Raw genomic sequence first — 23,324 nt, 5'->3', positions numbered from 1 at the left:
GGAAAATTGGAAGCGAGTTGCCTCTCACATCGAGCTCACCATGGTTCTGTGGGGGTGAGGGCAAGAAGTGGATGAACATGAAAGACAGGATGATGTCTTGGGTGTGGACTGAGGGAGGGGAGGGGTAGCAAAGGAGGTGGTCTGCTGCTCCAGCCCGGAAATGCAGAAGCCCACTTCCCTGGGCCCAGAGCCATATGGAACACCAGGGGTCCTGGAGATGTCTCCAGAGCTTTGAGCCTCATTCTGGAAACAGCCAGAGGCAGTGCAGGGAAGGAATGCGTGGCTGGAGGTGTCGGAGACCCAGGTTGGCATCCAGTTGCAACCTTGACTCGGGGCCCGGGGCCAGACCCTCCACCATCTGGCCTCTCTCAAGCATGTTGCTCTAGAACAGAACTACAGAGTAGCATCCTCATTGGGCCTTGTTGACCCACAGCAAGACTTTAAACTTAAAAGTGGGGTGATTTCCCTGCAGTTCTTGATTTCTGGTTCCTCTTAAAAAGATAACATCTGGCAACGGGGGCTGTGCTTCCTCCTGGCAGCAACCAGATAGAGCTGAGTAGCAGTCAGCCCCTTAGGTAAGGCATGGGCACCCAGTTCTCCACAGTCCCCTACTTCCTGTCCATCCTGACACGGAGGCCCTGTGTCGGTTGCCATCTGTCATCACATTCACACTGTTCTTAGTATAGAAATGAAATTGGGGACATAGGAAAATGAAAGCTGTACCAAGAAGAGCTTGTGCTTAAACTAGACAAGAGCCTATTTCTTTTTGGAAGTAGAATGTTCGTGTGTGTTAAACATGTAATCAAGTATGTCTGTGTCCAAAGACTACAGCCCCCACCAGCCCTGCCTGGCCCTGCAGGCATCTCTGTGGGTTCCTTGGGCTGCGTTCTCCCACCTAAGTGACTGGATTTAGCGTCTTTAGTTACCTCTTTAGGATAAATGAACTAGATCTCAACAGAAGAGCCAGGAGCCAGAGTGTTGTAATTACTACCTTTTATTCTAACATGAACCATGGCCCTGTGAGCTGATAACAAGCTTGGCTGAGCAGAGGGAACTAGGGGTCGGCAGAAAGGATTATGGGTGGAAAATCTTGGCTCTTCCTTGGGGAGTGATGCTGGGGAAAGGGAAGAGAGTGGCTCAGCCTGCAGGTAAATAGGCTAGAAAAGCCAAGGCCAAAGGCCAGAGGGGAGAGGACAGTCAGCCTGTCCAGCCTGGGGTCTGGGTGTAGGGTTATCTCTTCTCCCTGTGCCTTCCCATCTCGTCCATGAGCCTAGATCTCGGAGCCTCTTGTTGGAGGCTGCTGTGATGTCAGGAACGGGGATCCGTCTAGCTTTTGGCCACCTCCTGGGACCTCACGCCCCTGTTGACAGAGGGAGATTGGGCAGCAGGGCCTTGCTGCATTGTTATCTGCTGTTCCGACTTGGTTTGTCATGTCCAAGGGTGACGAAAGAGCCAGGCACCAGGGTCTCATGGGATGAGGTACAGGGTGGGAGATGGGGGAGGGGCTAGGGGCTGAAGGGAGCAAGAAAGCTGTAGCTGTGCGGGGCCAGCAGGATGTTGAAGACCGCCTCTGCTGCTCTCACATGGGGACTGGAGAGAGAAGCAGCAGGTTGAGGTTGGAGTCACCCATTTGTTGTCCCTGCCCCTTTCTAATATCCTGGACCTGCAGAGCAGTTGAGGACTGTCCACCCTCCCCTGCCCCCTGCTCAGGTCCAATAATGACCATCATGGATTTGTGTAACTCCCCACAGCCCCCCAACCCTGTTCCTTCGTCTGTGAAATGGACATCCCAGGAATGTTGGAGAGTGGCCCAGCGTCACACTCCTTCACCTGCCCACAAAGGAGCTGGCCCTGCTGGGGATGAGCTGCTGGTGACCAGATGCCCCTGTGCAAGGCCCTTACCTGGGCCCAGATCCTGCTTGGTCACACCCAGCCCAGAAGACGGGTCCTCCAGTTCCAGTGACTCTGCAAAGGAGCAGCAAGTCCATTTGTCACTTGAAGTGCAGCCTACCTGACTCAAGATGCCTGAGGGCAGTGCTTCCCACCTAGCCGCAGGCTTAGTGCCTGGGAAAGCAGGTACCCAGGGAAGGACAGCTGCAAGCAGCAACAAAGAGGGGTAATGGGGGCTTGAGTGAGAAGGGGGTGATGAAATGAGATGGGTGGGTCTGTAGGACTCCTGGACGCCAGAGGATGGTGCGTGGATGGATGAAATTCACAGATGAAAGGACTGACGGATAAGTGAACAAATAGATGAGTGGATGTAAGAGGAGAGATGATAAATGGACAAATAGGAATGCACAGGTGGGTGGATGGATAAAGGGCTGGACGAATGACTACATCGCTGCCCCCAGGAGCTGCCATCCCGGGTGTCGTGTGCTTCAGAGGGGACCTCTTGCCCCTCAACCTTCCTAGTCCTTCCTGGTCCTCTGACACTCTCACAGTGCCACTGCTTACCACTGCAGTTATGGTGCCCGCGGCTTCTGGTGTTGGGGACCTCCGTGCCGTTGGGGAAGACGCACCAGCAGTAGCCGATGCTCCCATAGCACTGGAGTGGCAGATAGTTGCCGTTCTCGTCGCACTTGGGCCTGAATGAACCCGGGTGGACAGCAGGGATGTGGCTGACCTCTTCCTGGCACTTGGTCAGTACTGAAGCGACAGGCATGATGAGGACACAGTGAGTGAGTGAGCTCTGAATCAGGGTCTGAGCAGAGCTAGAGACCCACACACCACTGCTGTAGGCCTAATGCCTTCTTCCCAAGTGGCTTTACTCACTCCAGCCATCACACGGATCAGAAAACTGAGAGGCCTAGACCAACAAGGTCTGAGATCAAAAAGGAAGTGAATGGCCATGTGTCCAATTCACCTCAGAAGTTGATGGTTTCTTCTGATACTCAAGGCCCATTACAGTTTTGGGCTAGGCACAGTGGCTCATGCCTATAATTTCAGCACTTTGGGAGGCCGAGGTGGGCGGATCTCTTGAGGTCAGGAGTTCGAGACCAGCCTGGCCACAATGGTGAAACCCCGTCTACTAAAAATACAAAAATTAGCTGGGCATGGTGGCACATGCCTGTAATCCCAGCTACTCGGGAGGCCGAGGCAGGAGAATTGTTTGAACCTGGGAGGCTGAGGTTGCAGTGAGCTGAGATCACCACTGCACTCCAGCCTGGGCGACAGAGCCAGACTCCATCTCAAAAACAAACAACCAGAAACCACCATTACAGTTTAGAATTGCACTTGCGATTCTGATTCTAGAGAGAAGCGATGGGCACCTTGGTAAGTCTAAGCTTCTTGTTACTGGGAGTTCCCAAGTAGAAATGGGGGTTACCATTTGTTGGAGATGTCTTAGAGGGGTTTAAGCATCAGCTAGGAGTTGGAGATAGCATGTACGGTGTCTTCTATGAATCTGATGCAGAAACTGAGGCCCCGGGCAGGGTGGCCCTTTGACCTTCTACTTCAGGACCCTGAATCCCAGAGGGAAGGAGATTTGTCCAAAGTTACATAGCAAATTAGAGACAGCACCGGGATAGAAACAGCACTCTGTCTTTGGGTCTAAAAACATCCTAGTCTGCATTGTCCATGAGGTGGGAAACGCCCAAGGCTCTCTTGGCAGCAGCTGTGACCTTGGCGCCCTCACTGGATTGCAGGCAGCGCTGGGGCAAGGTCATTACAAGGATTCCTTTCTGCAGTGTTTCGGGCAGGTTCTGCCCCAGGCACCCTGTGCTGTACCATCAATGCTCTGTGAGAGGGGTCACCTGTACCCTGTGGTGACAGGCCTCTGTGGGCCCTTAGGAACCCTTAGACAAGATGGGGGTGGGTCAGGGGAGGGGTACAGCCAAATCAAGAAGGAATAGACAGGAGAGAGAGAGAAGTGAGAAAGAAGTGAGAGCTGAGAGGATGGGAGATTCTGCGGTGCTGGGACCAGGGAGTGCTGGAGGCCCCGGCCTCAGCAGCTCCAGGAGAGCCCTGAGGGTCCAGAAGCCCTGGCACGCTAAAGCTCCCACTCCCTGTACCTTTCGGTGGAGCCTCGGTGGGCTTTTGCTCCAAGGAGTGCCTGCTCATTTCAAACAGGAGCCAATGGTGCATCCAGCTCTCAAAGACCTAATACAGATAGAGGTGGAGGTCAGGTTCAGTGGCTACCACCAAGCCCCTACACTGCCTGGCTTTGTCCCTGGGGACAGAAACATGCAGGGCCAAATAGGGCCCCAACACCCGGATCCAGCTGCAGCCTGGTTCCCACTTAAAGACCCATGGGGCTGAACCCCACACACTGCAGCATCCAGGCTTTGGAAGTGCTGGCAAACTCCTTCAGCTTCCTGAGAATGGCTTCCCCAGCCCACCCTCACCCCACCTCTCCCAGCCCTGCCCTAGACATCGGAGGAAAGAGAGAGTTCCCATGCAGGGAAACCTGCTGACCTTCCAGTCTATGGTCTCCATGGTGTTCTTAAGGTGTCTCAGGTTCTCCGGGAAACTCCCCTTCAGCGGCGGGTACACTTTCAGGGGGTCAGCATTCTACAGGGTGGCAGGGCAGGAAGGATGGTTCAAAAAGAGCTCCCTGACAGGCAATGTGAAATGTGTAGCCCACGTTCCCTTGGTCTTCCATTCCTCAGAATGGATCAGAGCTGCACCAAGCCTAAACCCTGGACTTCAGCCATTATGGGAGGGGAGGGAAGGGGTAAGGGTAGTCCAGCTGTTCAGCTACAAGACTGCAGGCTTGCGAGTCGAGTTCTAGATTCCAGGCCAGCTCTACCAACAAGCCCCAGTGTCCTCCCTGTGGATGGCTGCTCAGCTTTCAGGTCTCACCTGCTCCAGAAGGTGACGACCCAACCTTGACTGCCCCCAGCTAGGTTGAGTCCTCTGCCTCTTTCTTCACAAAGCCCCCTGCACTTCTGTCATCACCTGGTCACTTGTCTGTCTCCCACATTAGCCTGCGATCCCCATGGCTTCAGAAGCTGGGTCCAATTGCTCCCCATTGTGGGCCCAGAGCCTTGCACAGTGCTGGCACAGGATAGACACGCAGTACAAATTTGGGGAGAAAAAAAAGGGGTGTCTTGAGCAAGTCACTTCTAAGCTTTGAGCCTCAGTTTCTTTATTTTTATTTTATGTTTTGAAATGGAGTCTCACTGTCACCCAGGCTGGAGTGCAGTGCCGTGATGATCTCGGCTCACTGCAACCTCCACTTCCCGGGTTAAAGCGATTCTCCTGCCTCAACCTCCCGAGTAGCTGGAATTACAGGTGCCTGCCATCACGCCTGGCTAATTTTGTATTTTTAGTAGAGACTTTCACTATGTTGGCCAGGCTGGTCTCAAACTCCTGGCCTCAGGTGATCCGCCTGCCTAGGCCTCCCAAAGTGCTGAGATTACAGGCATGAGCCACTGCACCCAGCCAAGCCTGTTTATCTAAAAAATGCAGAGAGGCCGGACTACATATAACATTTAAGGGTCATCCTTGTATTCGCTAATCCAGAGAGCACATGTTGAAAGTCTGCCACAAGCCAGGTATACAGGCCTTGGAGCTCAGCCTGGCCAAAGTCCTGGGTGGGCAGGCAGGGCCACCCGGCTAGCTCCCTGCACTCACCTGGAGCAGGTGCATTACATGGTCCTCTGTCATGTTGCCATACTTGGTGGCATTCTGCATGGGCTGTGGGAGGAAGTAACAGAAGGTTACCAGCGCTGGTCCCTGGAGCAGGAGCCAGTTGCTGGGATCTAGGTAAGAGACTGGAATCCCAGGCGCTTGGTCAATGATTCCATCTCTGCCACCTCCAAACATGAGAGCTCGAGCAAGTCACTTTAGCTTCCTGCCTCAATGTCCTCATTGGTCAAACTGGCATAAGCTTTCCTGCCCAGGGTTTTGTCCACAGCACAGTATTGTGAATATAAATATTGTCAATGCATGATAGCAAGGTCTTTGAGAATGAGAGAGGACAGTGAGATGCTATAGGAAATGAGAAGCACTTTGTAAACTGTAGAGGGCTGAGCCTTCCTCCCAGGGATGGCACCAAGAGACTCTTCACCTGTGCCCTCCACACCTGGGGAGCCCTATTCTTCCTGAGGCAGGCACTGTCCCTCCCGCAGCAGTAAGGACCCCTCCCCAGCTGGGCTCTCCTCCCTGCCCCTCCCCTTGGCACTGTCCTCCATCCAGGTGGGATAACCTTGCCCCTCCCACCACCCTGGGGCTGTCCTTACCCCCCGGGGCAGGGCTCCCATGGGCAGCGCCTGCATCAGCAGCGGGGTGGCCATGCGCATCTTGCTCACAGGCTTGGGAGCTGTGGGGACAGGAACGAGGGTAAGTGTGGCCCCAGTGCCCAAGGAGGAGGGTATCAGACCCAAATGAGGAAGGGCTGGAATTCCAAACCCGAGGGAGAGGACAGTGGGCCCAGCTGGGTGCAGGGATGGGGGTCTCTGAGGTGAGGGATGGTGGGAGGTGGGGGGTATCAAGATGTAGGGGTGCACGCACGCTTGGGAAGCTTCATGCGCAGGTTCTCCAGCTGCAGGTTCTGGGAGGTGACTGTCAGTTTGTCCAGCCGGCCCTGCTGCTGGTACAGGAAGTAGGCGGTGGTGGCCTGGCCAGCCAGGAGCAGAGTCACCAGGATGGAAAAGCCTGTGTACAGGGCTCCGCGGCTGCACTTGCTGTGGGAGGTGGGGAGGATAGGTCAGAGGAGGATCTACAGTGGTGGCTGCCCCCAAGGGCTGGCTAGGAATGGGGAAATGTATACCCCCATTTCCATTAGCCCCCTAAGCCACCCCTAACAAATAATGCACTTGAAGCACAAACAATAAACTGGCTATGGAAATGCAGCTTGAAGACCTCGCCCCACCCCTCCTTCCAACCATCGATGTGCCCGAAGTCCTCCCTGGCAGAGACCCTGCAGCTGCCACGGGCCTGAGTTGAACAGAGAAGAGCAAAGAGGCATGCTCGTCCTCTCTGGACCTTAGGGTCCTGCCTGTGCGATGAGGGGTTGAGGTGGGGGGGTCTTCCCAGGCTCCCTTTGCCTTGGGGATCTCCTGAGGATCAGGGCTGCCCTCAAGAGGAACAGGTTTGGTTTTGTTTTTGTTTTTGTTTTTGTTTTTTTGAGACGAAGTCTCGCTCTGTCGCCCAGGCTGGAGTGCAGTGGCGCGATCTCGGCTCACTGCAACCTCCGCCTCCCGGGTTCACGCCGTTCTCCTGCCTCAGCCTCTTCGAGTAGCTGGGACTACAGGCACCCGCCACCACGCCCGGCTAATTTTTTTCTATTTTTAGTAGAGACGGGGTTTCACCGTGGTCTCGATCTCCTGATCTCGTGATCCACCCACCTCAGCCTCCCAAAGTGCTGGGATTACAAGCGTGAGTCACCGCGCCCAGCCTTTTTTTTTTTTTTTTTCCTGCTGGCAGGTATGTTATTTTTTTTAATTGACAAAAAAAAAAAAAATTGTATGTGCTTACCAAGTAAGGGGAAGAGCGTTATCACCCCTCTGCCCAATCTCCCACCCTCTCAGTGAAATCAGATTTAAGGAGAAAAGGTAAGGAAGTGGGACCGGGACAGCAGAAAATGTAGCCCACCTGGGAAGAAGTGGGGTCTGGCCATTTTAGGAGTGGGCTGGGGGAGCCTTGGACAATGTCAGGCTGAAGCAGGGCCAGGCACCACCCACTCTGGGACCGTCCTCTGCCCAGGCTCTCCATGTCTTTGAGCATGTCCCTGCCAATCTCTGTGCCTCTGTCCCCTCATTTGTCACATAAGTGCCCCCACCTCTGCGATTCTAGAATTTGGTGGGTTTCTTCTTTTAAGCAAGATCTCACTGCAAGCGCCAAAGTATTTCAAATGGTAATATCCACCCTGCAGGGGGTGGGCAGGAGTATAGATGCCTGAGCCTGTGTGGCCTGGATGAATTTCTCATGCTCCCTGGACTCACCATCCAGACCCTCAGACCTCAGCAAGCCCTTGTATCTGTGGGACTTGGATGCGATTTGGGGGTGCATGCATATGTTACAGTACAGGGGATGTAAGGATCCTGCCCCTACACCCTGGGAGTTTCTGATCGGTTCTTTGACGACCCCAGGGGTGGGACTACTAAGACCCTAGTCCAGGTGTTGCCAATGTGAAGGTGTTGGGAGGTGATCGGGCCACGAGGCCTTCTCCCTCACAAATGGGATTAGGTGCCCTGTAAGAGAGCTTGACGGAAGGAGTTGGTTCTCTCTTGCCCTTCTGCCTTCCACCATGTGAGGAGACATCAAGGAAGCCCCTCACCAGGCTGGGCGTGGTGACTCATGCCTGTAATTCCAGCACTTTGGGAGGCCGAGGCAGGTGGATCACTTGAGGCCAGGAGTTCGAGACCAGTCTGGCCAACATGGCGAAACCCCGTCTCTACAAAAAATACAAAAAACTTAGCCGGGCATGGTGGCGTGCACCTCTAGTCCTAGCTACTTGGGAGGCTGAGGTGGGAGAATCACTTGAACCTGGGAGGCAGAGGTTGCAGTGAGCCAAGATCGTGTCACGCATCACTGCACTCCAGTCTGAGTGACAGAAGGAGACTCTGTCTCAAAAAAAAAGAAAGCTAGGCTGGGTGCGGTGGCTCACATCTGTAATCCCAGCACTTTAGGAGGCCGAGACAGGCGGATCACCTGAGGTCAGGAGTTCAAGACCAGCCTGGCCAACGTGGTGAAACCCTATCTCTACTAAAAATACAAAAATTAGCCGGACGTGGTGGCGAGCACCTGTAATCCCAGCTACTCGGGAGGCTGAGGCAGGAGAATCACTTGAACCTGGAAGGTGGAGGTTGCAGTGAGCTGAGATCATGCCATTGCACTCCAGCCTGGGTGACAGAGTGAGGCTCCATCTCAAAAAAAAAAAAAAAAATTAGCCGGGCGTAGTGGTGGGCACCTGTAGTCCCAGCTACTCAGGAGGCTGAGGCAAAAGAATCGCTTGAACCTGGGAGGCAGAGGTTGCGGTGAGCCAAGATCACACCACTGCACTCCATCCTGGGGGATAGAGTGAGACTCTGTCTCAAAAACCATAACAAAACAAAACAAACAAAAAAAGCCCCTCCAGAACTGTGAGAAATAAATTTCTGGGGTTTTTGTTTTTGTTTTTGTTTTTTTGTATATTACGCAGTCTGTGGTATTCTGTTAAAGCGGCACAAAATGGACTAAGACAGACCCATTGGGAACTGCCAGGATGAGGCTGCACCCTGCCTACTCCAGCAACCAGCAAGCTCCAGGAGGCCCTTCTGCCTGGTAACGCATGACATCACAGACTGGCTCATTCTCATTGGCTTGCTGTGTGCCAGTCTGTGCTTTCTGGGATAAGGCCCAGCCCAAGGGAGAGTTATTCGGGAAGGAAACAGCAAAAACCCGACGGGGAGGGAGAAGTGGGGAGACCAGACGGAAGGGAAAACAAATTCTACTTCTTGGCCTTCTCCAGGAACAGGGGTGGCCTGGCCTGTGTTCAGGCTCTCCAGCCTCATCCTCCACCTGTTCAGTGCTTCTGCAACCCCACACCCAATTCTAGCCCCAGCTCTACCTCCCACACGCGACATGGGACAGTACCTTCCCCTCTCTGCGCCACAGTTCCTCAGGAGGCCTAAGAACCTAGAGATTCACCCTGAAGACAAGCCCACATAACCTGGATTGGAATCCTGGCTCTGGAGTCGGTTAGTTCTGGGACCATCTAAGTTGATTAACCCTCTGTGTGAGTAAAATCGGGTAAAATATCTGCTCCAAGGGCTGTTATGTTAAATAAGATGATGAGGGTAAAGCTCTTGGCTCCACACCTAGCACATTGTTAGCACTCTATAAATAAATTACACTCAGTGCAATTCTCAGGGGAGTTCGTAGTTAAGTTTAGCATCTGCTTTTCTTCCTCTTTATGCATCTTGAATGCCTGTCCCCTGGTTCTGGTAGAGTGCCAACTCTTGTCACCCCCCTCTTTATTTCCTCATTTACACTACCTTCTTCTGCAATTAAAAAAAAAAAAAAAAGCCAAAGTCAGGAGCCAACCAGAGCTAGCAGGAATCATGACACAAATGTTGCCAGGCAGAAGCATTCACAAAAGCCTCCAAAACAGGCTCCAGTCTGGAATGGCCTAAGCACACATGGCCAGCTTTAGAAGCAGTAACTGAATAAAGGGAAAACTAGACAAGGATTAGACAAGGGGGCATGCACTCTGAACACTGAGCCCAACTGGGTCTGTAAATCACTGAGTGGTCTGAGCTCAGAGGGGTCTCACCTCCCCTTCCCACAAAATGCACCTCTGAAAGGGGGCCAAATGGTGGAGTGAGCTAACACTTTGATGTCAGACTAGTCCTGGTTCAAATTCTGCCTCCAACCACTCACTAGCTATGATTACTTGGGTAAGTCACTTACCAATGTGAGCCTCAATTTCCTCTTCTGTAAAAAGGGACAACAAAAGTACCTGATTCATAGGGTGACTGTAAGAATTAAAATTGAGTTTAGCCTTTATATATGTAAATAATCACAGTACTAATTATTAGTGGCTGAGGCCTGGTGACAGGTACACTGTGGATGTTATTATGGCTATTACTACAGGGACTCAGGGAGAGGCAGTGATTTATCCAAGGTCACACGTGGCCTAGACCAGAATCCATTCCTCACAAAAGAGTCTGCCCTCCTTGCCATGGGATTCCCTGGGGTTTTCACAGGCCACAGCTCTAATGGTCTGCAGCAGGTTACCCTGTTCCCCAGAACATAGCTTGTCATAACATCTCTGCAGGGCTCTCCCAAACCCCTTTCTGCCTGGCAACAGCTGACATCACACCTTGCTGTAAGTCCATGTAGATCGCAAATTACTTTTTGGAGACTGGGGGTAGCAGGGGCATTGGGGTAACAGCCTTCTAGCCCTTTTTGAGGGAAACACATGGGTGAGGCTATTTTAGGGCTGGGAAGTGGGGCCTGGGGTCCTCTGGATGGCTGTGCTGGCCTCTGGCTGCAAGGGAGAGGGGTACAGACAAAGACATGACCCCCGTCAACCCTGAGCCCCCTCCAGAAATTTAACCAGAGTCTGTCCCTCCTTTCTTGCCTGCCCCCAACATCTCACAATCCCTCCCGTGATGGCAGACGTCTCCATCTACTCTGCAGACACTTGCAACTATCATTCCCCTGATCCGTGGTAATCAGGAGGGAACTCCTCTGTGAAGAACTGCTTCCACCATCCTCTTTTAGAAACTCTTTCTCCACGGGGATCTTGGACATTTTCAAAATCTGGTGCAAGTTCTTTATTTTTATTATTTTTATTTTTTTTGAGACAGAGTGTCACTCTGTCACCCAGGGTGGGGTACAGTTGCACGATCTTGGCTCACTGCAATGTCTGCCTCCCGGGTTCAAGTGATTCTCATGTCTCAACCTCCCAAGTAGGTGGGATTACAGGTGTACACCACCACACCTGGCTAATTTTTGTATTTTTAGTAGAGATGGGTTTTCAACATGTTGGCCAGGCTGGTCTCGAACTCCTGGCCTCAGCTGATCTGCCCGCCTCAACTTCCCAAAGTGCTGGCATTACAGATGAGAGCCACCAGGCACAGCCTGTTCCAAGGCCTTTAACCTAGCATTCACAGCCCAGCTTTAGTGGGGTCTCAAAGCCCATGGATAGCATGTGAAACTCTAGGGAGAGAACCCATGCTCTCTTCTGCTTTTCAGAAGGAGGGGGTCTGATGCAAGGAAAGTTACAAACCCCTGCTCTTAAAGTAACCCCCTCATTTGACAAGAGAGGGAGCCGGAGCCCAGAGCAGGCCAAAGACTTGCTCAAAATCACCCAAAAAGTCAATGTTAGAGTCAGAGCCTGAATCCCTCTTTCCTGTGACTCCCGGCCAGTGTTTCTTCCCAGCACATGCGCACGGCTCTGCAGTCCAGGATTGGTGTGCCCTTTCCTGGTGCTCACACATACCTCTCCGGGGCTCCAGGGCGCCGGCCCAGCATGGGCAGTTGCTCATTGTTGGAGATAAGGTCGCGCTGGTCATCCATGATTGGCTTCTGATCTTCCCGACAGCTCCTGCTGCTCCTCCTGTGCATCTGGGACCCTGAACCCCTGGCTCACCTCTTAAAGCTGGTGCTGGAGAGGAATCTGATTCGTCCACAGGAGGCCACTCCGCCCACTTGGTAGATGTGGAAGTGAAAGCTACAAAGGCTGGAAATACCCCACTTTGGTGAAGCTGCCTTTTGCGGGGCAGGATGTGGGGCGGGGGGGCTCCCCAGGCAGGTAGAAAGGCCAGCACGATCCCATTGGCTGCCCAGGGCCCTCATCACTTGTTTCTGGGCAGGCCTTTGGATTCATAAGGCTCTTTGAATGTTTCAAGAAACAGGCAAATGTCCACTCCCTGGACAGGAAAGCACTTTGAAACAGAAGACACCTTTGTTTGTCTCCCCTTCCCATCCACAGATGAGTGGGTGCAGAAAGGGGCGGTGCACCCTCAGTGAGCTCAGACAAGTCCTCTTCTCTGGCCTCCGTTATGTCATCTCAAACATGCGGGAGGAAGTTTGGACAATGTGCAGGGGTGAAAACATTTCTTTTCTTTCCCTGTTCAGGTTCTTAGTTGAGACACTCCCTGGAAACAAAAGTCAAGTTAACAAAAGAAAAACCAGCCAAAGTTGATTAACACATGCTCTACCCATTATGCAGCAGAGGCCTCAGTTGAGAATTATTTCTCTCTCAAGGCAGTGGCTTAGGGGCCTTGCTTAAATAGTATTTTAACAAAGAGCCGTAAGTCCCGTAGAGTGACAGGACAGAGAAGAGGATATCTTCAGGGTTCCAAAGGGCTGGAAATGTAGGAAGGTAAATATATGGGAAGAGTCAAGTCTGATCCAGTATCCTCTGAGCTGTGCTTCTGAGCTGATCAAGACAGAGAGAAGGGGCAGAGGGTACCCCTGTGTTTTAACCTTTTACCTTTAACTAAAATCCGCAGGTTTTTAGAAAGGAATATTTTGATTTCCTTCAAACCTAAGAGCCCATGGTTTTAAGGCTCCAGCACTCAGACGTGCCTCCACTTACCAAGCCCTCCTCCGTGCCAGGCGCGTTGTCCATGCTTTGTTTCCTGTGATCTTTACGGAGGCCCTTTGAGGAGTGTTTTATCATCTCCATTTACAGATAGGGACACAGGGGCTCTTGTGAGCATCACACCTCCAGAAAGTGGTGGAGCCTGCATTTTTAACCACTCTACCCCTCTGCCTCCTTGTGTGGTTCAGATCCAGGAGAATGGGGGCCTGTGCTGGGAGGGAAGAGGAGGGCCTGGGAAAGGGTGCCTGGGGGGATGGGACTATGTTGGCAAGACTCCTGCGCTGTGACATAATGAAAAACGTCTCTGGTCTCTGTCCCTGGTTCCTGACACAAGGACCACTAAGAACCAAAGAATCTCCAGAGTAAGGCTGGGTGTGGTGGCTCACACCTGCAATTCCAGCACTTTGGGAGGCTGAGGCGGGAGGATCAGTTGAGGTCAGGAGTTCGAGACTTGCCTAGCCAACATGGTGAAACCCTGTCTCTACAAAAAATTTAAAAATTAGCCGGGCATGGTGGCACACGCCTGTAATCCCAACTACTTGGGAGGCTGAGGCAGGGGAATTGCTTGAACCCAGGAGGTGGAGGCTGCAGTGAGCCAAGAACGCACCACTGCACTCTAGCCTGGGTGACAGAGCAAGACTCTGTCTAAAAAAAAAAAAAGACCGGGCACGGTGGCTCACGCCTGTAATCCCAGCACTTTGGGAGGTCGAGGCGGGTGTATCTTGAGGTCAGGAGTTTGAGACAAGCCTGACCAATATAGTGAAACCCCGCTACTAAAAACACAAAAATTAGCCAGACATGTTGGCGTGTGCCTGTAATCGCAGCTACTTGAGAGGCTGAGGCAGGAAAATCGCTTGAACCCTGGAGGCGGAGGTGTGAGATCGCGCCACTGCACTTCAGCCTGGGCAACAGAGCGAGACTCCGTCTCAAAAAAAAAAGTATCTCCAGAGTGAGAAGAATGTCTTTTTTTATATATTCAGGAAATGCTGGTGGCTGAAAGCCTCTAGAGAGCTTCAGATGGAGGCTGGGTGCCATGTGAGGAGAGGGTCAGGACTTTCAGACCTCACCCCCACCCACCCCACCCCAACTTCCAGAGAGGAGAGAGGGGTTGGAGGATGAGTTCAATCAGTGATTTAACCAACCATGTCTATATAATGGAACTTGCATAAAAATCCCAAACAACTAGGTTTGGAGAGCTTTCGAGTAGACGAACACATCCATGTGCCAGGAGGGTGGTGCACCCCAACTCCACAAGGACGGGGACAGAGGCTCCTGTGTTCAGGACCCCTCCCACATGCCGTACGCTATGGACCTCTTCATCAGTATCTGTATCCTTTATAATAAACTGGTAATAGTAATCTGTATCCTTAATAATAAACTGGTAATAGTAAGTAAAGTGCTTCTCAGTTCTGTGGGCCATTGTAGCCATTTGTCAAGTATGAAGAGGGAGTTGTGGGAACTCCCGATTAGTAGCCAAGTCATCAGAAGTACTGGAGTCCTGGGACTTAGGATTGGCATCTGAACTGGATGAGTCTTGTCTGACTGAGCCCTCAACCTATGGGTTCAGATGCTAACCCCAGGTAGATAGTGTCTCAATGGAATTGAATTGTAGGATGCCCAGCTGGTGTCCAGAGAGTTAGAACATTCGTTGTTGGTGTAGAAAAAATCCACACATTTGGTGTCAGAAGTGCTGTGAGTGTAAAAAAACAAGTTTCCTTTCATATACCATATTTGTTTTATTAATCTTTATGTATTGTGTGTGCTTTATAATTTGCATTAGTAAATTTTTTTTATAAATTTAGACTTGTGGTTCGAAGGTTCAATGAGTTTTGGATTTCAAGAGTCAAAGGAGATAGTATATGCATTTTGGGAGGAGAGAGAAGAGCAGACATGGCCTTTGACGTAGCCAGACCTGAGTTCAAATCCCAAATCAGAAACATCCTAGGCGTGTGAGTCCCTGAGCCAGTCCCTCAACCTTTCTTTCTTTCTTTTTTTTTTTTTTGAGACAGAGTCTTGCTCTGTTGCCCAGGCTGGAGTGCAGTGGCACGATCTTGGCTCACTGCAAGCTCCGCCTCCCAGGTTCACGCCATTCTTCTGCCTCAGCCTCCCAAGTAGCTGGGACTACAGGTGCCTGCCACCATGCCTGGCTAATTTTTTGTATTTTTAGTAGAGACAGGATTTCACTGTGTTAGCCAGGATGGTCGCGATCTCCTGACCTCGTGATCCGCCCGCCTCGGCCTCCCAAAGTTCTGGGATTACAGGCGTGAGCCACCGCGCCTGGCCCCTCAACCTTTCTGATTTTGCTTTCTGCTTTGTAATGCAGGGATGGTAATACTAGCCTTGCAGAGCTGTTAGACTAAATAAGCATTTAGCCAGAGCCTCGCACCATAGAAGATGCTGAAGATATGAAACTGGATGGAACTGGAGACATTTTGTAAGTGAAATAAGCCAGGAACAGAAAGTTAAACACAGAATGTTCTAACTCATATGTGGAAGCTAAAAAAAGTTCAACTCATAGAAGTGAAAAGTAGAACAGAGGATACTAGAGGCTGGGAAGGGTAGGGGGAAGGGAGGGATGGGGATGCAAAAGGATACAAAATTGCACCTAGATAGGACTAAGTTCTCATTTTCCATCACCCCCGTGTGATGACTATAGTTAACAATAATGTACAGTTTCAAATAGCTGTGAGACAGAGCAGGGACCCTTCTTAGGGGCCAGCCAAGCACCCTACCAACATAAAAATAGAGGAAAATCTAGGCCAGAAATGGTAGCTCACACCTGTAATTCCAACACTTTAGCAGGTCCAAGGTGGGAGGATCGCTTGAGGCCAGGAGTTCAAGACCAGCCTGGGGAACACAGTGAGACCCCATCTCCACAAAAATGTTTCTAAAATTAGCCAGGCGTGGTGGCACGTGCTTGTAGTCCCAGCTACTCAGGAGGCTGAGGCAGGAGGATCCCTGGAGGCTTGAGTGTCCAGGCTGCAGTGAGCTATGATGATGCCACTGTACTGCAGCTTGGGTGACAGAGTAAGACCATCTCTAAAGAGAAAAAAGAAAAGAAAAGAAAAAGAAACTTAAGTTTCTTCAAAAGTATTTCAGGCACCTAGCTAGCCTTGAGAAGTAAATGAGCAAGCTGATAAACAAAAATATAGTAATAACTTAAGACAATAGCCAAAAAAGTTAGAATCATGGGGTATTTGGCTCCCTATAGAAACTAAAGATAACATCTTAACTTATGTCCGTGCATTGCTTTTCATAAACCCAGACCCCCACCAAACAGATCCACTGGCACATAGATCTCAGACAAGGGGGGAGCAGAGGACTAAACTCTAACCACCAGTCTTTGCTCTAAATTTCTTCCTCTCACACCTGTAATCTCAGCACTTTGGGAGGTCAAGGTGGAAGGATTGCTTGAGGCCAGAAGTTCAAGACCAGCCTGGGCAACAAAGCAAGACCCCCATTTCTACAAAAACAAAACAAAACAAAACAAAATTTAATTAGCCAGTTGTGGCAGCACATATCTGTAGTCCCAGCTAGATGGGAGGCTGAGGCGGAAGGATCACTTGAGCCCAGGAGTTTGAGGCTGCAGTGAGCACTGATTGCCCCACTAAACTCCAGTCTGGGTGACAGAGCGAGCCTCTGTCTCAACAAATAATAAATTTTAAAAATTAAAAATAAATTTCTTTCTGAGGGGCCTGGAAGAGGTCACACCCGTAGGCCAGAGCTAACATTCCTTTTTTCTGACCCCAAATTTTTAGACAAAGGTTCATGTCCTTAACCAATGACGAATGAGAAAATCTTTAAATTCACCCATGACCTGTGGACTCCCACTTCAAAATGTTCCACCTTTTTAGGTCAAACCAATATATAACCTTCATGTATTGATTTAGAATTTTGCCTATAACTTCTGCTTTCCTCAGATTTACCCCTGCCTTTAAAATCCTTCCTTATAAGCCATTCATTGGAGATGTTGGGTTTCTTTGTTTTGTTTTGTTTTTTGAGACAGAGTCTCACTCTGTCCCGCTTAAAGAATTGCAGTGATGCAATCATGGCTCACTGCAGCCTCAACTTCCCAGGCTCAAGGGATCCTCCCACCTCAGCCTCCTGAGTAGCTGCGTATACAGGTACATGCCATCACACCCAGCTAATTCTTCTGTAGAGACGATGTGTCTCACTATATTGTCCAGGCTGGTCTCAAACTCCTGGACTCAAGCTATCCTCCTGCCTTGGCTCCACAGTGTGCTGGGATTACAGGCATGAGCTGTTGCACCCAACCAAGGTCAGATCTTAAGCACGAGCTGCCCAATTCTTTTACTTGGTCATCTACAAATAAATATCCTCTTTTCTTCCACTACAAACCTCGGTATAAATATTTGGCCTTATGATGCCGTGTGAGCAGAACCTTGCTTGGTTCAGTAACAGCTGGAAAAAGGATATTGAATGTTCCCAACACAAAGAAATGATAAAAGTTTGAGATGATGGATATTACCCCCACCAAAAAAAAAAAAAAAAAAAGTGAAACTGTACTGTTCAAATATTTATTTATTTATTTATTTATTTATTTATTTATTTAATTAAGACAGAGTCTCGCTCTGTCACCCAGGCTGGAGGGCAGTGATGTGATCTCAGCTCACTGCAGCCTCCACCTCCCGGGTTCGAGCGATTCTCATGCTTAAGCCTCCGGAGTAGCTGGGCTACAGGTGTGCGCCACCATGCCCGGATAATTTTTTTGTATTTTTAGTAGAGATGGGGTTTCTTTTTTTTTTTTTTTTTTTTTTTTTTTGAGATGGAGTCTCGCTCTGTCACCCAGGCTGGAGTGCAGTGGCACAATCTCGGCTCACTGCAAGCTCCGCCTCCCGGGTTCACGCCATTCTCCTGCCTCAGCCTCTCCGAGTAGCTGGGACTACAGGCACCCGCCACCGCGCCCGGCTAATTTTTTTTTGTATTTTTAGTAGAGACGGGGTTTCACCGTGGTCTCGATCTCCTGACCTCGTGATCCGCCCGCCTCGGCCTCCCAAAGTGCTGGGATTACAAGCGTGAGCCACCGCGCCCGGCGAGATGGGGTTTCATCACATTGGCCAGGCTGGTCTCGAACTCCTGACCTCAAGTGATCCGCCCGCCTCGGCCTCCCAAAATGCTGGGATTACAGGCATGAGCCACCGCGCCCAGCTCAAATATTTATTAAGCTATTTTCTGTGTAGTCAAGACAAATGGTATCCTATATCCACACAAAAATTTGCCCACAAATGAATGTTCATAGGGCCATTATTCATAATATCAAAAAAGTAGAAACAACCCAAATATTCAACTGATGAATAGGTACACAAAGTGTGGTGTATCCATACAATGAAATAGTACTCTGCCATGTGCTCGCTTCGGCAGCACATATACTGAAATAGTACTCTGCCATAAAGAGGAATGAATACTCAATAAAACTGTTACTTTAAAAAATAATGAAGCACTGATTCATACCACGACGTAGATGAACCTTGAAAACATTATGCTAAGTGAAAAAAGCCAGACACAAAAGGCCATACATTGTATGATTCCATTTATGAGAAGTGCCCAAAATAGGCAAATCCACAGAGACAAAATATAGATTAGGGGTTGCTGGGGGCTGTGGGGAAGAAAGGAAGGGGAGTGGTTGCTAACAGGTATGGGGCTTCCTTTTGGGTAATGAAAATATTCTAGAATAGATAGTGATGATGGTGGCACAACTTTGTGGATATACAAAAAACCATTGAATTATACAATTTGTAAAGGGTGAATGTTATGGTACATGAATTAGGTCTCATTTTTTGAAGATTGTAATGATGGACAGAGCACACATTTACTTTTGCTTCCTCTCTCACTTTGCTTTTGTCACTAAAATGACCATAGGTTGTTTTAAGTGTAAATCTACAAGAACAAAGAGAATAGGAGATGAGAAAACAATAGAATTTTAGAAGCAGGAAAGCAGGTGAGCAAGTGTTAAGTCCCTTAGTAGACCCCAAAAAAACTTCATCCTAAACCTGCGGCTAGAAAAGCTGAGAAGCCACGTAGTTACGTGGCAGAACAGACTCAGGAACTGGTGTGTCGGGTACCTGGGTGGCGAGTAGAGGTGGGGCTAAAAAGAGGAAGGTCGTTTGGAAGTCTGTTTCTGAGGCAGTGAGATACCCACACCCTCTCCCTCCCCGAGCGCCATCCGTCGTCCCCCTCCTTGAGGGAAAACTGCAAGTGTCTTTCCCAGACAAAGTAAAGAACGTGAGCCTGGTACTGAAGCTGAGAGGCCCAGTGTTCTCCCCTACCCACAGTGTGAAAGCCAGGCCTTCACCCAAGCCACAGCCTGGAGGAAGCTTCTCTGTGGAGCATGACCATCCCAGGAAAAAAAGACCTCAGGACTCTGACACTGGGAGTTTCCTGATGAAACAACTCAGCCAGAATACCCTATAGGAAGCCCTCAGTGGATAAGTCCTACTCACGGGTCACAGCTGTCTTAGACAATCAGGTTTTTTAGATAATCCAGAATCCTGGGACATCTAAAGGAAGCCTTTAACATAAAAGAGAGTGAACAAAACAACCACACAGAAAAAAAAAAAGGGCTATGGAGGAAATGAACTGTCATTAATAGCCCTAGGGAGAAAAAGGAGGATACTGCACCCATGAAACAAGAATAGGATGCTATAAAAGTCTAAGTGGTATAGAAGAACAAAACACAGCTCTTGAAGATTTAAAATATGAGGGCAGATATTAAACAGTCAATAGACGGAAGATAAAGTGTTTTTTTAAAATCTCCCAAAGTGTAGACCACAAAGATAAATTTAAAAATCAGACAGAAAAATAAGAGAATTAAACACCAGTCCAGGAGGCCCAACAGCCAAATACCAAGTTCCAGAAATAGAGAACAGAAAATATAGAGGGGAAGAAATCATCAGTGAAATAAGTCAATACATTTTCCAGAACTCAAGGACATAAATTTCCAAACTGAAAGGGCCCAGTGAGCACCAAGGACAAGGCGTGAAAGCAATTTCACAGCAAGGGATGCTGTTGTGAAGTTTCAGCAAAATAAGAACAAAGAGAAGATTCTGCAAATTTCCAGAAAGGAAAAATCAAGACAGATACAAAGGATTAGGAATCAGAAGATTAGGAATCAGAATGACTTTAGATTTCTTTCTTTTTTTTCTCTCTTTCTTTCTTTTTTTTGAGATGGAGTCTCGCTCTATAGCTGAGGCTAGAGTACAGTGGCGCAATCTCAGCTCGCTGCAACCTCTGCCTCCCACGTTCAGGCGATTCTCCTGCCTCAGCCTCCCAAGTAGCTGGGATTACAGGCACTTGCCACCACCACTGGGGAAGTTTTGTATTTTCTTTGTAGTAGAGATGGGGTTTCACGATGTTGGCCAGGCTGGTCTCAAACTCCTGACTTCAGGTGATCCACCTGCCTCAGCCTCCCAAAGTGCCGGGATTACAGGTGTGAGCTACCATGCCCAGCTGAAAAAGTTTTAAATTGGGTAGGCGGGTTGGGCACGGAGATGGAAAAAAAAAATTTTTTAAGTTTGAAACTGGTGTAAGAGGATGGTGAAGATCTGCTACTCATTTTACAGCAAATCTTGTAGAACTATTTGATTCTTTTTTGTTTGTTTGTTTGAGGCGGAGTCTTACTCTGTAGCCCAGGCTGGAGTGCAGTACAGCGATCTCGGCTCACTGCAGCCTCCATCTCCTGGGTTGAAGTGATTCTCCTGCCTCAGCCTCCTGAGTAGCTGGAACTACAGGCTCGTGCCACCATACCAGGCTAATTTTTTTGTGTTTATAATACAGACGGGGTTTCACCATGTTGATCAGGCTGGTCTTGAACTCCTGACCTCAGGTGATCTGCCCACTTCAGTCTCCCAAAGTGCTGGGATTACAGGCGTGAGCTACCGCACCTGGTCTGATTCTTTAGACTATGTGAATTTACAACTTCAGTACAGGGTAAAACTAAATTTATAGTTTTTTTTGTTTTGGTTTGCGCATGTGTGTGTGTGTGTGTGTGTGTGTGTGTGTGTGTGTGTGTGAGATGGAGTCTCACTGTGTTGCCAGGCTGGAGTGCAGTGGTGCGATTTCAGCTCACTGCATCCTCCGCCTCCTGAGTTCAAGCGATTCTCTTGCCTCAGCCTCCTGAGTAGGTAGGATTACAGGTGCCCACGACCATGCCCGGCTAATTTTTGTATTTTCGTAGAGACGGGGTTTCACGATGTTGGTCAGGCTGGTCTCCAACTCCTGAGCTCAAATGACCCGCCTGCCTCGGCCTCCCAAAGTGCTGCGATTATAGGCGTGAGCCACCGCGCCCAGCCTAAATTTAAAATAAAGGGAATAATGCATCACAGTCACTAGATTCTAAACCAATGGTGATAGAATGGCAGTCCAAACCCTTTTCTCTGTGCAGCAGTTGCAGGGCACAGCTGAGGGAAATCCCAAGGTCATCCTGCCCATGCCCTTGGAGGTTAGAGACTGATGCCAGCCAGGAGGGAGGGTCCCAAGACTGAGTTTCCCAGAGGGCCTGGACAATGGGTCCCTGATCTTTCTTTACAGGGTAAGAAGTCCCAGTTTCCCACTTGTCACACAGGCTCCACCACCCAGGGGAGGAGCCCTGTCCCACCTACCCCCGACCACAGGAGGAGGGAGACAGAGTAACAGGAAGCAGTGGGACTTGGATGCCACACCCTGATGGGGAGATGGAGTAAGGTGGAATCCAGCTCTCCAGAGTTTCATACAGAGAAAGTATGACTTAGAGAGGGGAAAGGAACTGGCCCAAGGTCACACAGCAAGATCCCCAGAACTGGAACTGGCCCCTGCAGTTTGCCAGGAGTGTGAAAAACAAAAGAACTTGAGGCAGACTGCCTGGGGTCACATCCCAGGTTCCAAATGGCTGGTTTCAGGGCTGGAGAGCGGGGAATGCAGGCGATGCTGAGACATCTTTGTTTTTTTCTTTCCAGAAAGCCAAGAAGTTCTCAAACACTCCTGGGGCTTGAAAGAAGGACCCAGGAGCCAACTTGAAGGGGCACCGCCAGCCAAATATGGAACAATGCCAGCCTCAATAAGAATAATTTGGCCAGGCCTGGTGGTTCATACCTGTAATTCCAGCACTTCGGGAGGCCGAGGCAGGAGGATCGCTTGAGCCCAGGAGTTCAAGACCAGCCTGGACAACATAAGAACCCTGTCTCTACAAAAAATTAAAAAATGAGCCAAGCGTGGTGGTGTATACATGTAGTCCCAGCTACTTGGGAGGCTAAGGTGGGAGGATGGCTTGAGCCCAGGAGGTTGAGGTTGCAGTGAGCTGTGATGGCGCAATCACACTCCAGCCTGGGCAACCGAGCAAGAGACCCTATCTCAAAATAATAATAATAATAGTAATAATAATTTGTCCTGCCTCTTTAGAAGGAACTGTAGTTCAATCCCAGTTGATGAGAAAAAAACTTTTCCTTACAGAAGAGTGCAAGCTTCTTGCATTTTTGCAGAAGAAAAGACAGAAATAGAAAATCACCTTGTTGTAACCCCTCGTATAATAATTGATCATTGATCAATAATTGATCATATAATAATTGACAGGATTATCCAGGGAGTCAGAACCCTGGGATGAAAGACTGGGAGAGGACAGAACAGTCACATACCATAGAGTCCACCTGAAGCCTCTTGCTGGTTGCCAAAGGGGAGAGGAGCTTTACAGTAGTAAAAAAATGGTGCAGTCTTGCTGTCACCACCTCAGACAAGTGATCAGATTTAGCATCATCAATAGTGGAAAAATCTGACGTGTGTCTCTGGATGGGATATAATAATAATATACTCAGCATGAGCTGGGCAGTATCTTTACTAAAGATTGTTAACCTGAATCTGCCTTTTTTCTTTTTTTTTCTGAGACAAGAGTCTCACTCTGTCACCCAAGCTGAAGTGCAGTAGGGCAACCTTGGCTCACTACAACCTCCTTGCCTCCCTGACTCAAGCGATCCTCCCACCTCAGCCTCCCAAGTGGCTGGGAGCACAGGCATGCAGCACCATACCTGGCTTTTTTTTTTTTTTTTTTTTTTTTTTTTTGTATTTTTAATAGAGACAAGATCTTGCCATGTTGCCTAGGCTGGTCTCAAACTGTTGACCTCATGATCTTCCCACCTTGGCCTCCCAAAGTGCTGGGATTATAGACATGAGCCCCAACTCCCAGCCTGATTCTGGCTTTAGATCTAAACCCCAGTTTAGAGTCAATACAGAGAGTAGAAGAACAAGTTAAATAACACCACGAAGAAACAAACAAATCCAGGGTCAGCCTATAAGATAACACCTGCTGCCAGGCACTGCGGTTCACGCCTGTAATCCTGGCACTTTGGGAGGCCGAGGT

The 23,324-nt window shown here is 49.6% G+C and overlaps 1 protein-coding gene across 6 annotated transcripts; it reads right to left on the bottom strand.

The window, feature by feature from the left end:
- Nucleotides 1-978: 978 nt before the first annotated feature.
- On the bottom strand, nt 979-12,195 carry CD74 (CD74 molecule). Of its 6 annotated transcripts, none has more exons than XM_055285643.2 (9): nt 11,873-12,159; nt 6,454-6,626; nt 6,183-6,262; nt 5,575-5,637; nt 4,414-4,509; nt 4,011-4,098; nt 2,455-2,646; nt 1,903-1,965; nt 979-1,590 (listed from the first exon to the last, which is right to left on the bottom strand). In XM_055285643.2, the coding sequence occupies exons 1-9, from the start codon at nt 11,995-11,997 to the stop codon at nt 1,580-1,582; spliced, it is 891 nt and encodes a 296-aa protein (XP_055141618.1). In that variant the 5' UTR covers nt 11,998-12,159; the 3' UTR covers nt 979-1,579. The 6 variants fall into 6 exon arrangements, with proteins under 6 accessions (XP_055141618.1, XP_063499271.1, XP_055141619.1 ...); XM_063643201.1 differs by having other exon boundaries at nt 979-1,360; nt 11,873-12,115; XM_055285644.2 differs by lacking the exon at nt 2,455-2,646 and having other exon boundaries at nt 11,873-12,195.
- Nucleotides 12,196-23,324: the final 11,129 nt, after the last annotated feature.

Source organism: Symphalangus syndactylus, chromosome 7 (assembly GCF_028878055.3).
Source record: "Symphalangus syndactylus isolate Jambi chromosome 7, NHGRI_mSymSyn1-v2.1_pri, whole genome shotgun sequence".
In the NCBI taxonomy this organism is placed as follows: domain Eukaryota; kingdom Metazoa; phylum Chordata; class Mammalia; order Primates; family Hylobatidae; genus Symphalangus; species Symphalangus syndactylus.
This window is presented reverse-complemented; position numbering and strand designations above follow the sequence as displayed.

Bases quoted from the DNA above. Each gene is read 5' to 3' on its own strand.
- CD74 (XM_055285643.2), bottom strand. From the start codon at position 11,997: ATGCACAGGAGGAGCAGCAGGAGCTGTCGGGAAGATCAGAAGCCAATC. The intron at 6,627-11,872 runs GTATGTGTGAGC...CACCTCCCACAG, and splicing joins CGCCCTGGAGCCCCGGAGAG to CAAGTGCAGCCGCGGAGCCC. The intron at 6,263-6,453 runs GTGCGTGCACCC...CTGTCCCCACAG, and splicing joins GCGCATGAAGCTTCCCAAGC to CTCCCAAGCCTGTGAGCAAG.